The sequence below is a fragment of the Pseudophryne corroboree genome, chromosome 2, assembly GCF_028390025.1.
Source record: "Pseudophryne corroboree isolate aPseCor3 chromosome 2, aPseCor3.hap2, whole genome shotgun sequence".
Classification (NCBI taxonomy): domain Eukaryota; kingdom Metazoa; phylum Chordata; class Amphibia; order Anura; family Myobatrachidae; genus Pseudophryne; species Pseudophryne corroboree.
The window spans coordinates 802,489,534-802,506,842 of NC_086445.1; the positions used below are offsets into that span (position 1 = coordinate 802,489,534).

At 45.8% G+C, this 17,309-nt stretch overlaps 1 protein-coding gene across 1 annotated transcript in view; it reads left to right on the top strand.

Annotated features, from left to right (window-relative positions):
• LOC135049248 (amine oxidase [flavin-containing] A-like) overlaps nt 1-17,309 on the top strand; it is a 261,522-nt gene that overhangs the window by 84,356 nt on the left and 159,857 nt on the right. Inside the window, exon 2 of the mRNA XM_063955623.1 lies at nt 12,816-12,910. Within this exon, the coding sequence (XP_063811693.1) occupies nt 12,816-12,910 (95 nt within the window). The remainder of the gene's footprint in view (nt 1-12,815; nt 12,911-17,309) is intronic.

Consider the following 17,309-nt stretch of genomic DNA (forward strand, 5'->3'; position numbering starts at 1 on the left):
ATTGCTATTGTTTTATTAACTCTGTTGGTTTAACTGTAGTTAACTACATGTTTTGGTGGGGACTTCTTTAAGGTACACATTACCACCTAACTTATCTGGAGCTCACTGCCCCATATACAAAGTCTAGCTACTGTAGGTTCTCCTCACTCTTGCCTGCATAGACAAAGCCTGCCCTTAGCGGTGGCAAAAGAGCGTGCAGAGAGCACCAGCAAATCACGACACGTGGAGTCTGGCCCACTAGACTTAATAGAAAGCAGGTGTGCAGGGAATTAACATTCTGTCGTAGGGGCTTATTTACATAGTGACATACACATGTAGATCATTTTCTCAATGTCTGGAGACCTCAGACTCAGATCTCATCTGCTGCTGTGGCAGCTGCGAGGTTCTTGTCTCCCATGTCCCAGTTGGCTGCTACTTCTGCTTTTGGTTCCAGGCCAGTGTCAGAGGGCTGCAGGTGTGGAGAGTACCAGCATCCCACAAGAAGGTTCCAGAGCATGGGTGTCACCAGGTTTGGCCAGATCTGACCAAAGTCCTGCCAATAGGAAACCAGTTCCTGCACTCCTGGCCAATCCGTCTCCAGGAGATCCTATAAAAGGAGACCTTTATTGAGCCAGCAAGACGCCAGTGCAATAAGTCCCACTGCTTCCAGTGTGACTCGTGTAACTGTGCTCCTCTGTGTGAATCCACAGTGATCCTATCCATGGATACAAGAAAGCTTTGTCAGTACCAGTCCAGTGTCCAGACAACATCTCACCGGTACCAGCCCACTATCCAGTCAAAGCTCCACCAGTACTATGTCCTCATAACACTTCACCGGTACCAGCCCAGTGCCCAGTCAAATCTTCACCAGTACCAGCCTGGTGTTCAGTCCAAGTCTAATTGGCACTCGCCCTGTGTCCAGTCAAAGCTTCACCAGTACCAGCTCAGTGTCCATTCCAAGACTCATCTGTTTCAGCCTGGTTTTGAGTACAAAGTCTCACCAGTACCAGCTCAGTGTCCAAAGCTACACCGGTACCAGCCCAGTGTCTAGTCAAAGCTTCACCAGTATAAGCTTGGTGTCCAGTCAAAGCCTCACCAGTCCCAGACTGGTGTCCAGCTAAGTCTTAATGGTACCAGTCTGGTGTCCAGACAAAGCCTCGCCAGTATCTGCCTTGTTCTCTGTCAAAGCCTCACTGGATTCCAGATCTCATCACTACAGTTCCAGCTCTGTATTAAACTCCAATCTTACCAGTAGCTGACTACCCTGTCTCTTAGATCTTATCAGTGTCTAGCCTAGAGACTCTCCCACTCATCTACGCACTACCCAGAATTCTTGACTCCTGCACATGTGCAGAAACTTCATTCAACCATCAAGCTTTAGGCCTACAGTGCCACCAACAGTTTCAAGCTCTGATCCAGCAACACCCAGACCCAGCTCATCTTGTGACAATAATAAAGTTATGAAAATGTATAGAACTTATCTACAACATTGTATTAATAGGATATATGAGCATTGTTGACTAACATTTGAATCAGATTAAGTGAAGTCGCTGTGGAATTCCATTAATTCATTTAAACATACAGTAGTATCAGTATGTATAAATGACACTTAGAAATATGAGGTCAAGACGACATTTTCTCTTCTTTTGTAAAGTTAATTTGGTACTGTAGCTCACAGGTTGTTTTGTCTAGCTTTTCCCTGGATTGACAGATATGACAGTTATGAAAGAAAGAAGATGGAATAGCATATTTGTCCCAAATAAATAACCATGTGACTAAGTAAAGTACAAATGTAGAAAGTTACACCTGTCACGTCATTCTGCCATTCATGTATATGAAATAAATAAATCTGATTCATCATAATGTGATTCACAAAACAATAAATAATAATGGACACCATGGGGTCAATGTACTAAGATGGGAGTTCTATTCAAGATGGGATGTTGCCCGTAGCAACCAATCAGACTCTACTTCTCATTTATCTAGCACCTTCTAGAAGATAATACCTGGAATCTGATTGGTTGCTATGGGCAACATCCCATATTAAATAGAACTCCCATCTTAGTAAATTTACCCCCATGTCTTCCTAAAATGTATAACCAACCCCAGCATTAGATAACCTGTATTGGTTGTGTATGGGATGCCTATGTTAAAGTGGCACCGAAGCCTTATTGCGTGGACTCACAAAAATAATGATTCCCACTCTCAAAGATGACAAGAATTACATAAAAGCTTCAGCCCAATGTTGATAAGGCTGGGCCTTGCTCACATTGTGACAGGGGGACATCGCATAGATGGTTCCTCTATTTTTTTTTTATTCAATGTTTTTTATTGAAGTTTTTCAGTTTTGCTTTAACATTTCACACAAACAACTCACATACATTATCCACACACAACATGTGTAGAGACAGCAGTACATGTATACAGCATATAATGCATCTAATAGATATTATTTCTCGTAGAACATATAATCACAGAGCAATGGTGTACTAGTTCAACATATCCTATACATAACAGTTTCCTTAAACTCATAAGCATAGCAGAATTGGCATAGTATGTTACATATATCGTAGCAAGGCAAGACCGGCCGCGAGGGCGCCCCCCTCCCACAACATCCCAGATGGTTCCTCTATTTTAGGGCAACAAGCAATACTGGTGCCAGCTTCCTCTTTCGCATGTTGTCCCCGTAGTTGATTCCAACTATTTTAGTGGAAAACAGCCCATGTCATCTATTTCTATTACTGTTTATTGATTTTAGATAGGGAATTGTGATTGTCAATACTTCTACTGCAATCAAAAAGTATTCATAGTTTAAGTAAGGTAACATAAAGTAAAATGGTAATCAAGGAACAGCACAATGAAATAAAATTGTGAATTGTCCCTTTAACATTTGTTGCATCTTTAGAAGACTTTTATGCAGACTTGTAAATTATTCTTGAACTGTTAATAAAGCAGTATTTCTAGAGAGTAGGAAGAGAGAATGTTAAAGAGTCCATTACATTTTAACAAGTGAAGATAGATCAAAACATATCCCATTAGTGCATTAGGTAATGTGAAACTGAATACAAAAGATATTTCTATTCATTTAATTGTTATTTATAAGTATATACACAACCAAGATTAGTACAATATCACTACTAATGAGGCATTTTGCAAGAGATATGTTCGGTGGGGCTCAAACCATATCTACTGACATGACTGCCAATAAAGGTATCAAAGTAAATTTAGTGAGCCTCTATGGGACTGCACTAATGAGTCTTTTTAGTTGCTGGCGGATACAGTAGACTCCACTTTGATGTAAATAATGTCTTCATCTGCAAAAAAAACAACCCATAAAATAGAAGCTAATATGCAGAGAGGGATTTCTTAATGGAAAGGTGTCTGATGTCTCTGTTTATTGTAATTACCTCCTTTAGTACTTAATAAATATGGACTTTCAGTTGTTTTCTGAGCAGAAGATATTCAACTCTGCAAGGCACCATCTCATATCATCCTTAATATGAGACCAGTGATCACTCAGTCCTATAATATTGAGGGATCTGAGAACTCGGCCTGATTCAGAGGTGTATGTTAAATAAAACGCTCATTTTGAATGCTATAAGATTTGCACGTGTGCCCCAAAAGCCACAGTATGATTGACATGCTACTGGTGTTTGGGGATGGTAACGGGCAGCGATCCAGAAAATAGGGGAGTGTCAGCTTCACTGGCACCAGCAGTGTGATTTCACCAGACATCCTGAGTAACCTTATGGTAAACAACTTGCGTTAACCCCACACTTTCCTGGTTAGATCTGTAGAACCTGCCAGGCTCGGACTGGCCCACACGGGTACAGGGGAAACCACCGGTAGGCCCCACTGCCTGGGGGCCCTCCTTCTCTAGGGATCAGGTTCTAGCTGTGCACTTGAATTATATATTATACATATGTTACCTTATACTGCACAGAATTATGATGTATTCTCTACAGTACATTGCTGTCATTAATCTGGCACATTATGATGCATGCACTAGCATTAATTACTATATAAATTATCAAGGAGTCTAGACCAGGTACTCTATAATGGTTAGCCAAACCTCTGTGTTGGCTAGCCACACCCCCTTTGGAGGGGCCCCCTACCACTGCATACCCCCGGTGGGCCCTTCATGCTCCAGTCCGACACTGGAACCTGCTACATTGTGTACCTACTGGATTAACAATGTTTCTCTATCGTCCTAAGTGGATGCTGGGGTTCCTGAAAGGACCATGGGGAATAGCGGCTCCGCAGGAGACAGGGCACAAAAAAGTAAAGCTTTTACCAGATCAGGTGGTGTGCACTGGCTCCTCCCCCTATGACCCTCCTCCAGACTCCAGTTAGATTTTGTGCCCGAACGAGAAGGGTGCAATCTAGGTGGCTCTCCTAAAGAGCTGCTTAGAGAAAGTTTAGCTTAGGTTTTTTACTTTACAGTGAGTCCTGCTGGCAACAGGATCACTGCAACGAGGGACTTAGGGGAGAAGTAGTGAACTCACCTGCGTGCAGAGTGGATTTGCTGCTTGGCTACTGGACACTAGCTCCAGAGGGACGATCACAGGTACAGCCTGGATGGTCACCGGAGCCGCGCCGCCGGCCCCCTTGCAGACGCTGAAGAGAGAAGAGGTCCAAAATCGGCGGCTGAAGACTCCTGAGTCTTCATAAAGGTAGCGCACAGCACTGCAGCTGTGCGCCATTTTCCTCTCAGCACACTTCACACAACAGTCACTGAGGGTGCAGAGCGCTGGGGGGGGCGCTCTGAGAGGCAAATAAAAACCTTATTAGAGGCAAAAAATACCTCACATATAGCCCACAGAGGCTATATGGAGATATTTAACCCCTGCCTAACTTCAAAAATAGCGGGAGACGAGCCCGCCGAAAAAGGGGCGGGGCCTATCTCCTCAGCACACAGCGCCATTTTCTCTCACAGAAAAGCTGGAGAGAAGGCTCCCAGGCTCTCCCCTGCACTGCACTACAGAAACAGGGTTAAAACAGAGAGGGGGGGCACTGATTTTGGCGATATTGTATATATATAAAAGATGCTATAAGGGAGAAACACTTATATAAGGTTGTCCCTATATAATTATAGCGTTTTTGGTGTGTGCTGGCAGACTCTCCCTCTGTCTCCCCAAAGGGCTAGTGGGTCCTGTCCTCTGTCAGAGCATTCCCGGTGTGTGTGCTGTGTGTCGGTACGTGTGTGTCGACATGTATGAGGACGATGTTGGTGAGGAGGCGGAGAAATTGCCTGTAATGGTGATGTCACTCTCTAGGGAGTCGACACCGGAATGGATGGCTTATTTAGAGAATTACGTGAGAATGTCAACACGCTGCAAGGTCGGTTGACGACATGAGACGGCCGACAATCTATTAGGACCGGTCCAGGCGTCTCAGAAACACCGTCAGGGGTTTTTTAAAAAACGCCCATTTACCTCAGTCGGTCGACACAGACACAGACACGGACACTGAATACAGTGTCGACGGTGAATAAACAAACGTATTTCTCATTAGGGCCACACGTTAAGGGCAATGAAGGAGGTGTTACGTGTTTCTGATACTACAAGTACCACAAGAAAGGGTATTATGTGGGAGTGAAAAAACTACCTGTAGTTTTTCCTGAATCAGATAAAATAAAATGAAGTGTGTGAGGATGCGTAGGGTTACCCCGATAGCAAATATTGGCGTTATACCCTTTCCCGCCAGAAATTAGGGTACGTTGGGAAACACCCCTTAGGGTGATAAGGCGCTCACACGCTTATCAAGTGGCGTTACCGTCTCCAGATACGGCCGCCCTCAAGGAGCCAGCTGATAGGAAGCTGGAAAAATATCCTAAAAAGTATATACACACATACGGTGGTTATACTGCGACCAGCGATCGCCATCAGCCTGGAGATGCAGTGCTGGGTTGGCTTGGTCGGATTCCCTGACTGAAAATATTTTATTCATGTAGAGCATTTAATAGGATGCATTCTATATATATGTATGTGAGATGCACAGAGGGATATTTGCTCTCTGGCATCAAGATAAGTGCGTTGTCCATATCTCCCAGAAGATGTCAGGGACACGACAGTGGTCAGGTGATACAGATCCCATACGGCAGATGGAAGTATTGCTGTATAAAGGGAAGGAGTTATTTGGGGGTCGGTCCATCGGACCTGGGGACCACAGCAACAGCTGGGAAATCCAACCTTTTTTACCCCAAGTTACATCTCAGCTAAAAAAGACACCGTCTTTTCAGCCTCAATCTTTCCTTTCCCATGAGGGCATGCAGGCAAAAGGCCAGTCATATCTGCCCAGACATAGAGGTAAGGGAAGTAGACTGCAGCAGGCAGCCCTTTCCCAGGAAAAGAAGCCCTCCACCGCGTCTGCCAAGTCCTCAGCATGACGCTGGGGCCGTGCAAGCGGACTCAAGGTGGGGGGGTAGTCTCAAGAGTCTCAGGGCGCAGTGGGATCACTCGCAAGTTGACCCCTAGATCGTACGAGTATTATCCCAGGGGTAAAGATTGGAGAGTCGAGACATCTTCTCCTCGCAGGTTCCTGAAGTCTGCTTTACCAACGGCTCCCTCCGACAGGGAGGCAGCATTGGAAACAATTCACAAGCTGTATATCCAGCAGGTGATAATCAAAGTACCCCTCCTACGACAAGGAAAAGGGTATTATTTTTCCACACTATATGGTGGTACTGAAGCCAGACGGCTTGGTGACACATAGTCTAAATCTAAAATGTTTTGAACACTTACATAAAAGGTTCAAATCGAGATAAAGTCACTCAGAGCAGTGATAGCGAACCGGAAAAAAGGGGGACTATATGGTGTCCCTGGACATCAAGGATTACCTCCATGTCCAAATTTTGTCCTTCTCATCAAGGGTACCTCTGGTTCGTGGTACAGAACTGTCAATATCAGTTTCAGACGATGCCGTTTGAATTATCCACGGCACCCCGGGCCTTTTTACCAAGGTAATGGCCGAAAAGATGTTTCTTCAAAGAAAAAAGGCATCTAAATTATCCCTTACTTGCACGACCTAAAAAGGGCAAGTTCCAGAGAACAGTTGGAGGTCGGAAGAGCACTATCTAAAGTAGTTCTTCGACGGCACGACTGGATTCTAAATATTCCAAGAATCGCAGCTGTTTTCCGACGATACGTCTGCTGTTCCTAGGGATGATTCTGGACACGGTTCAGAAAAAGGTTTTTCTTCCCGAGGAAAAAGCCAAGGAGTTATCCGACCTGTCAGGAACCTCCTAAAACCAGGAAAGGTGTCTGTACATCAATGCACAAGAGTCCTGGGAAAAATGGTGGCTTTTTACGAAGCAATTCCATTCGACAGATTCCATGCAAGAATTTTCCAAAGGGATCTGTTGGACAAATGGTCAGGGTCGCATCCTCAGATGCACCTGCGAATAACCCTGTCGCCAAGGACAAGGGTATATCTTCTGTGGTGGTTGCAAAAGGCTCATCTATTGGAGGGCCGCAGATTCGGCATACAGGATTTGATCCTGGTGACCACGGACGCCAGCCTGAGAGGCTGGGGAGCAGTCACACAAGGAAGAAACTTCCAGGGGGTATGGACGAACCTGGAAAAGTCTCTTCACATAAACATTCTGGTACTAAGAGCAATCTAAAATGCTCTAAGCCAGGCGGAACCACTCCTGCAAGGAAAACCGGTGTTGATTCAGTCGGACAACATCACGGCGGTCGCCCATGTAAACAGACAGGGCGGCACAAGAAGCAGGAGTGCAATGGCAGAAGCTGCCAAGATTCTTCGCTGGGCGGAGAATCACGTAATAGCACTGTCAGCAGTGTTCTTCCCGGGCGTGGACAACTGGGAAGCAGACTTCCTCAGCAGACACGATATTCACCCGGGAGAGTGGGGTCTTCATCCAGAAGTCTTCCACATGCTAATAAACTGTTGGGAAAGACCAATGGTAGACATGATGGCGTCTCGCCTCAACAAGAAACTGGACAAGTATTGCGCCAGGTCAAGAGATCCACAGGCAATAGCTGTGGACGCATTGGTAACACCTTGGGTGTACAAATCAGTATATGTGTTTCCTCCTCTGCCTCTCATACCAAAGGTATTGAAGATTATACGGTGAAGAGGAGTAAGAACAATACTAGTGGCTCCGGATTGGCCAAGAAGGACTTGGTACCCGGAACTTCAAGAGTTGGTCACGGACGACCCGTGCCCTCTACTTCTGAGAAGGGACCTGCTACAACAGGGTCCCTGTCTTTTTCAAGACTTACCGCGGCTGCGTTTGACGGCATGGCGGTTGAACGCCAGATCCTAAAAGGGAAAGGCATTCCAGAAGAAGTCATTCCTACCTTGATTAAGGCAAGGAAGGAAGTCACCGCGAAACATTATCACCGCATTTGGCGAAAATATGTCGCGTGGTGCGAGGATCGGAGTGTTCCGACGGAGGAATTTCAACTGGGTCGTTTCCTACATTTCCTACAATCAGGATTGTCTATGGGTCTCAAATTGAGATCTATTAAGGTTCAAATTTCGGCCCTGTCAATATTCTTCCAAAAAGAATTGGCCTCAGTTCCTGAGGTACAGACTTTTGTTAAAGGAGTACTGCATATACAGCCTCCTGTGTTGCCTCCGGTGGCACCGTGGGATCTAAATGTAGGTTTAGATTTCCTCAAATCCCATTGGTTTGAACCATTGAAAAAGGTGGATTTTAAATATCTCACATGGAAAGTGACTATGTTACTGGCCCTGGCTTCCGCCAGGAGAGTATCTGAATTGGCGGCTTTATCTTATAAAAGCCCTTATCTAATCTTCCATTCGGATAGGGCAGAACTGAGGACTCGTCCGCATTTTCTCCCTAAGGTGGTATCAGCGTTTCACCTGAACCAACCTATTGTGGTGCCTGCGGCCACTGGCGACTTGGAGGACTCCAAGTTGTTGGACGTTGTCAGAGCCTTAAAAATATACATTTCAAGGACGGCTGAAGTCAGAAAATCTGACTCGCTGTTGATACTATATGCACCCAACAAGTTGGGTGCCCCTGCTTATAAGCAGACGATTGCTCGTTGGATTTGTAACACAATTCAACTTGCTCATTCTGTGGCAGGCCTGCCACAGCCTAAATCTGTTAAGGCCCATTCCACAAGGAAGGTGGGCTCATCTTGGGCGGCTGCCCGAGGGGTCTCGGCATTACAATTCTGCCGAGCAGCTACGTGGTCGGGGGAAAACACGTTTGTAAAATTCTACAAATTTGATACCCTGGCAAAAGAGGACTTGGAATTCTCTCATTCGGTGCTGCAGAGTCATCCGCACTCTCCCGCCCGTTTGGGAGCTTTGGTATAATCCCCATGGTCCTTTCAGGAACCCCAGCATCCACTTAGGACGATAGAGAAAATAAGAATTTACTTACCGATAATTCTATTTCTCGGAGTCCGTAGTGGATGCTGGGCGCCCATCCCAAGTGCGGATTATCTGCAATAATTGTACATAGTTATTGTTAACTAATTCGGGTTATTGTTGAAGGAAGCCATCTTTCAGAGGCTCCGCTGTTATCATACTGTTAACTGGGTTTAGATCACAAGTTGTACGGTGTGATTGGTGTGGCTGGTATGAGTCTTACCCGGGATTCAAATTGCCTCCCTTATTGTGTACGCTCGTCCGGGCACAGTACCTAACTGGAGTCTGGAGGAGGGTCATAGGGGGAGGAGCCAGTGCACACCACCTGATCTGGTAAAAGCTTTACTTTTTTGTGCCCTGTCTCCTGCGGAGCCGCTATTCCCCATGGTCCTTTCAGGAACCCCAGCATCCACTACGGACTCCGAGAAATAGAATTATCGGTAAGTAAATTCTTATTATTACACTGCAACTCATTCTGCCTGGGGAATAAACCAATCCTGGTAAGGTTTTCATTGTGTGGACTGGCCTCCATTATAGACCAATCATGACAGTTAACCATTTCCTGTTACAAACCACTTTGTCTATCCTAATATTTGTATGAAATTGTGAGAGACAGACATAGGGGTAAATGTAATAGCCTGTGACCTGCAGGCATCGGCAGTCTCCGTGCGAGTCTGCGTGATGTATTAAAGTACAAAGGTGGTTCAATAAGTAAGTGTGCAATGTTTTCTATTTCATTCTAATTCCCACAAGGCCAGAGCAGGTACACCACTGCTTCCCCTCACAGCCATTAGACTGCGCCTCATATCAGTCATACTGGCCCAACATAAGTTGTAAGATGGTGGGGCTGGCGGAAACATGGTCAAACATTAAGGTACATAGGGGGTCATTCCGAGTTGTTCGCTCGTTGACGATTTTCGCAACGGAGCGATTAAGGCAAAAATGCGCATGCGCATGGTTCGCAGTGCGCATGCGGTTAGTATTTTAACACAAAACTTAGTAGATTTACTCACGCCCGAACGAAGATTTTTCATCGTTGAAGTGATCATAGTGTGATTGACAGGAAGTGGGTGTTTCTGGGCGGAAACTGGCCGTTTTCTGGGAGTGTGCGGAAAAACGCAGGCGTGCCAGGGAAAAACGCGGGAGTGTCTGGAGAAACGGGGAAGTGGCTGGCCGAACGCTGGGCGTGTGTGTGACGTCAAACCAGGAACGAAACTGACTGAACTGATCGCTATTTGTGAGTAAGTCTCGAGCTACTCAGAAACTGCTAAGAAATTTATTTTCGCAATTCTGCTAATCTTTCGTTCGCAATTCTGCTAAGCTAAGATACACTCCCAGAGGGCGGCGGCTTAGCGTGTGCAATGCTTCTAAAAGCAGCTAGCGAGCGAACAACTCGGAATCACCCCCATAGTGTTATCAGATTTTTGTGTCTAGAGGGCACATCAGCTGCTGAAATTCATTGTCAGCTTGTCGAGGTGTACGGTGATAAAATCATGCCAGGGAAATACAGATGTGTCCACATACACCTTTTCTAGCAGCATATGGATTTATTTTAAAATATGTCTGCCATAATAGAATATGCATAAAGTAGCATATTAAAGAAGCAAATTAAGAAAAATCACAAAGCATGGCTAACTTTCTGAGACTATGGCATGCCAAGCCGTGCCATACATGGCAGGATATAGGAGAGGAGTATGTAGACACATCTGTAGGTTTGGCTTGATAATGACATGACAGACGTTCAAGATGAGCAGCGATCCGGCCGGCCAAGCACGTCCACCACAGATGACAATTGTTACTGCATTGAAGGTCTGGTTCAGGGGGACAGACACATCTCTGTGGGTACTGTGCATAAAATCATTTATGAGCAGTTGGGGTACAGGAAAAAGTGTTCACGCTGGGTACCAAAGCAACTCACAGAGGTTCACAAAACCAATAATATGGGATTTTCTCTTGTACACTTGACAGAGTATCATGAAGAGGGAGTGAAGTTCCTGCAGCATATTGCTACAGGCAGTGAAACATGGGTGCATCATGTTACACCAGAGACAGTGAAGTTCAGCAAACGTCATGCCCTGGCTTCAGGAGCTTGACACTGATTTCTTCTATGCCAGTGTAGATGTCTTGGTGTACCTTGAAGCAAATGGTGTACCTTGAAACAAATGCTTAGACAAGTATGGGGACTATGTGGAAAAAGATCTGTTCTAAGACCATACTATTGATTATATTATATTTGAATATTTATTACCTTATTTATTCAACCACCAATGTAGCAATCATTAGAAAGACAAAACCAACCTAGTTTTGTCATTTTAGTGATTGCTACTTTCAAACATCAGGCAGACTCGCACAGAACCCGCCGATGCCTGCTGTTGACAGGCTTTACATTCACCCCCTAATCAGCAAAAGCTTTTGGAAGGCCCAATATTACTTTATATGCAAATCTTCATTCACTCAACTGTTTACATTGGCCACCAATTTGTCCTGAATTTATTGGTATATCGTATATGGATACACTTTATTGCTGTCCTGTTCATTTCCACTATTTTGTTAGTTATTTTGTTACTTGGGTTTTATGTGTTTTGTGTCTTCAACTGTTGAAAAATCTTGATTCCATTTGTGTTTTTGAAGCTTATACTTCTTTTGTATACAGCCCATTTAAATACTGAAAAGCTCTTGCCTTGAAATAACTGGCAGTGTCATGTGACCAATTAGTGTGATGTTCTTTGTGCCCCAGCATTCCATTCCTAGATACAACATTCACAAATTCTTCCATGAGCTGATCTGCATTGAGACTCCTCTCTGCCACAAATTGCAAGCTATATAACAATGGCCCTCATTCCGAGTTGTTCGCTCGCAAGTGAATTTTAGCAGATTTGCTCATGCTAAGCCGCCGCCTACTGGGAGTGAATCTTAGCATCTTAAAATTGCGAACGATGTATTCGCAATATTGCGATTACACACCTCGTAGCAGTTTCTGAGTAGCTTCAGACTTACTCGGCATCTGCGATCAGTTCAGTGCTTGTCGTTCCTGGTTTGACGTCACAAACACACCCAGCGTTCGCCCAGACACTCCCCCGTTTCTCCGGCCACTCCTGCGTTTTTTCCGGAAACGGTAGCGTTTTTTCCCACACGCCCATAAAACGGCCTGTTTCCGCCCAGTAACACCCATTTCCTGTCAATCACATTACGATCGCCAGAACGATGAAAAAGCCGTGAGTAAAAATCCTAACTACATAGCAAATTTACTTGGCACAGTCGCAGTGCGGACATTGCGCATGCGCATTAAGCGGAAAATCGCTGCGATGCGAAGATTTTTACCGAGCGAACAACTCGGAATGAGGGCCAATGTGTTATGTTTGACTTATTAACCTTCATGCCATACTAATTATCAATGGGTTTTTTGTTTTTTTTTTGCTTATGCTCCATTCCTACCTACTGTAACAATACAACTATTCTCATTTTAGGTCTTTCTGCCGCTAAATTGTTGGTGGAATCAGGATTAACTGTTGTTGTGCTGGAAGCACGGGACAGGGTTGGAGGAAGAATCCATACAATAAGAGTAAGTGGTAAAATAAATAAAAGTTTTTTAGAATATAATGTTTATACTGTACGCATGCTCGTCACACATTTGAAAATGATGGCAAGAGTCCTCTAAATTGCTTAACATGTGGTGGCTCCATGGAACAGGACTGTCTAAACCTCCAGATGTACTGATGTGTCCATATACACCTATACTCATATCGCACCAAATAGCCCCATTTGGCAAACCAGACTTTGTGACTTAGCTACTCCAAAACACTAATCCTCAGTACCTAGTACACTATGGGGCTAATTCTGAGTCACATGGATCATGGATAACAGATACAGAGAATCTGCATATACAATTTTACGCATCTTTGTGTCTGTCCGTCCTATTGTGAGTCAGATGCAACCAGGTCTGATCAGTTATTCTGTGAAATAGGTCATTTTGGGGTGTGAACTTAGCAGTGACAATTCGATCGCACATAACCACACTGACTTGTGAGTGTGCCATGGGGTGACATGGGAGTGTCATGGTCATGTATCAAAAGCTCTATATAATTCTGAGTTGTGCATACGCCTAGCAGTGCAGATACTAATGATGACAATTGTGGTGACTGGCATAAAATCAATGGGTGGCGCTGCTTTCTGCTTGTTTACGCACAGTTCCCCACATTTGATGAAAGGATGATGGCATTACCATAAGATAATAATTCAGGCTTCCGCAGCTTCCGCCACCCTCTGTAGCATTCAGAATCAGCCCCTGTAAGTGAACTACAGTAAGATGCAACATTGAGGAAACAGCACACAATCTGAGGCAAAAGTCATGTCCAATAAAAGTGACCTGTGCCATGCATTTATATGTGACTATATACCAGTTTCTTTGTGATAATAAAACTATTCCTAAATTCAGGGGTGGATTTAGGGGTTAGTGCGCCCCTAGGCACAACAGTATTGGCTATCCCTGCCATTCAATTTTATTATTTCTGCAGCGGGGTACACTGTGATTCCACAGGGAATTACATCGGGGTGTAGAGTTGGATCTTGATCCGAAGCACCAACAGGCTAAAAGCTATAACTGTTCCCAGGATGCATAGTACCGCCTCCTCTATATCCCCGCCTCCAGGCACTGGAGCTCAGTTTGTAAGTTGGTGCCTGCAGTGCAGGCAGCTAACAGGGAGGGCTGCGCTTGGCAGCCCTGAAAAAAGCTTTTAAGAAGATAGAAGACTTCAAGGGCGCAGCACAGGCACTTAGACGTGCTATATAACATAGTAACATAGTAACTAAGGCTGAAAAAAGACAATTGTCCATCAAGTTCAACCTATTGGTGGTCTCCTGTGCAGTCCTATTATAGGACTAGTTATTTTATGTTAGGACTAGTTATATTAACTATAATGCGTGACTACGCACCATAACCCTGAATATCTTTATCCAATAGGAATTTATCTAACCCATTCTTAAAGGTGTTGACTGAGTCCGCTGTTACTACTCTCTCTGTCAGGGAATTCCAAACACGTATTGTCCTTACTGTGAAAAAACTTTTCTCCTCAATGTGCTGAAACTCCTCTCCTCTAACCTAAGCTGACATATCGTGCTGCGGCTCACTCGCCTCCCCCAGCGGTGCTGTATACTCCCGCTCCCTGGTTGCCAGGTACTTACAGAGGACGGCTCCGGTCTCTTCAGGGCACACACACACTTCCCGCTGCTCTCCAGGATAGCGTGGCTGCATCATAGGGAGGAGGTAAGAGGGTCCCCCAGGCGGGACCCGCTGAAAACCGTGATCCGGCGCAGTCTCTAGGAGATGGGCAGCGCGCACTGGCGTAGACACTGTGGCCGTACAGGGACCCCACTAGACAACCAGGGCAAGGGGCACAGTTCGGATTCCATAAAATCCATTTCAATAGGCCCCGCAGTACCCGGTGGTGAAGTCCAGCAAGGGGATAAGGCTCTGACCTGTAGCCCCAGGCTGTAAATGTTCCTGCCCTGGAGCTGCATCTCTCTGTCTCCCTCACTCCCTGCCAGCGTTTGGGCACCATTACACACATGCTGAGCTGATTCTGGGACTGCTGGGCAATGTCTCCTCTGTAAAGCTGCTTGCATCATCAGCGCTGTGCATTTACAGGACACTTAAGTATCCTAAATGTCATTTAGACAGTGTTAGTTAAGAACAAGTGAATTACTACAGGGATATTTAGTACAAGTACCCTGTGATATACATCCAGTCTTTACTGTGCATTGTTATATCTATATACCTACATAGCTTTACTTGGTAGTACAGTTACTTAGTATTGCTAGTCCAGTGCAGTTTTATTGTTGTTTGTAATAATTTCTGCATTGTACATGTGACTGTGTGTGTGCCTATAGCTGTTGTGTGATCTCTATTCCGTGTATCTCACATATATTGCTATCCCTATATTCTGTACCCTGAGGGGGGGTTAAGTGCATCAGGGTTTTCATATAATATAGTGTTTCACAGGATATACTAGTTTGCTATTTTTCTCTGTGTATTACAGTCACCACATATCTCTTAAATCCTCTGTTTTTGCTCTGCTTGTAATCACACTATACAGGGTTTTTTTTGTCAGGTAATTTGTCTGCTTATATTGTACTACTACACCCTAAGGTTATGCTTACCAATAATGTCTGCTAAACAGGGTGGTAGATCCATGGCTGATCCTGCACCATGCACTGCTGATGCCATGGATTGCTTGGAGGAAAACATAGCAGCTGAGGTTTCAGGTACTGGGGGTTCTATACCCCTCACTCAGTCTGCAGCAACGGGGGCACATCAAGACCCACGTTGGGCTGCTTTCTCTAATTTACTGAATACGCTAGTGACTAGACTTGCGCCCCCTATGGGACCTCCTGTGCCATTACAGCCACATATTGTCCCTGCAGTTAATCCACCATTGGCAGATACTCTGTCCTCTCAGTTACAGCAATTAAATCAGTCTTTGGCTAAGCAAAATCCTAACCCTCAGCCGCCTAGGACCAAGGGGTCATCTAAGCGGGCCATTACTTCCTCACAATCTATATATGTTTTGGATACTTCATCCGATGAAGATGGTGCTTATACTGACCCAGGGCCGGTGCTAAGGTGTTCGGCGCCCTCCTGCAAACTATAAATTTGGCGCCCTCCTACAAATACAGATGTGGCCACACTCATCTTACCTGCAAGCAGCCGCATCGTAAGCTGCTTCCTGTTTGAGGGAGTGTACACACCATGCGATCCTAGGGATCACAGATGCATGCACACCCACGGACAGCACACACTAATATACCACCTCCCCCTCCCCAGCACACACTATTATACCACCTACCCTCCCCAGCACACAATAATATACCCCCCCAGCACACACTAATATACCACCTCCCCCTCCCCACCACACACTATTATACCCCCCCTCCCCAGCACACAATAATATACCCCCCAGCACACAATAATATACCCCCCCTCCCCAGCACACAATAATATCCACCTACCCCTCCCCAGCACACAATAATATACCACCCCCCCTCCCCAGCACACAATAATATCCACCTCCCCCTCCCCAGCACACACTTATATACCACCTCCCCCTCCCCAGCACACACTAATATACCACCTCCCCCTCCCCAGCACACACTATTATACCACCCCCCCTCCCCGGCACACAATAATATACCCCCCCTCCCCAGCACACAATAATATACCACCCCCGCTCCCCAGCACACAATAATATCCACCTCCCCCTCCTCAGCACACACTTATATCCACCTCCCCCTCCCCAGCACACACTTATATCCACCTCCCCCTCCCCAGCACACACTTATATACCCCCACCCCACCCCCACACACAGTGTGTCAGCTGCAGAGTGTACCTGGGTCTCTGCTTCTCTGTATGGCATGGCTAGCTGCTATATGGGCTGGGCTGCTCCTCTCACGTCTGAAGGCTCCTCCAGTCGTGTAGTCATATGTGCACCACATGACATCCTGTTCCTGCCCAATGTCAGGAAGCAGGCTCAGCGTCGGGAGGTGGCTGCCAAGGTCTGCTATGAGGCTGAGCACACAGTATAGTATGTGGCTGCAAATTAAAAGTGCCCGGGCCACAAAAATTACATCGATGGGAGGGGAGAGAAGGGGGATAAGGGAGGGGGCGAGCACACCGCGGAGACTGCTGTGTCTATACTGGCAAGGGGAGGGAAGGGGGTGGGGGTGACAATGCTGCCGGCCTGTTATTCAGCTTTACAGAAGGTGCGGGGAGGAGCCGGACAAGAGGGAAGAGGGGAGGTCCATGGTACGTAAGAACAATGAAGAGCTTCCATATATGCTGCCGGCGCTACTGCTGACTGTCAGTGTGACAGGCGCGGGCAGCACCAGCTAGCAGCAAAGGGTAGTAGCAGAGCAGGGAGAGCGCCTCATGAGTGCAGGACCTCCCTGCTTTGCAGGCTTTGCTGAG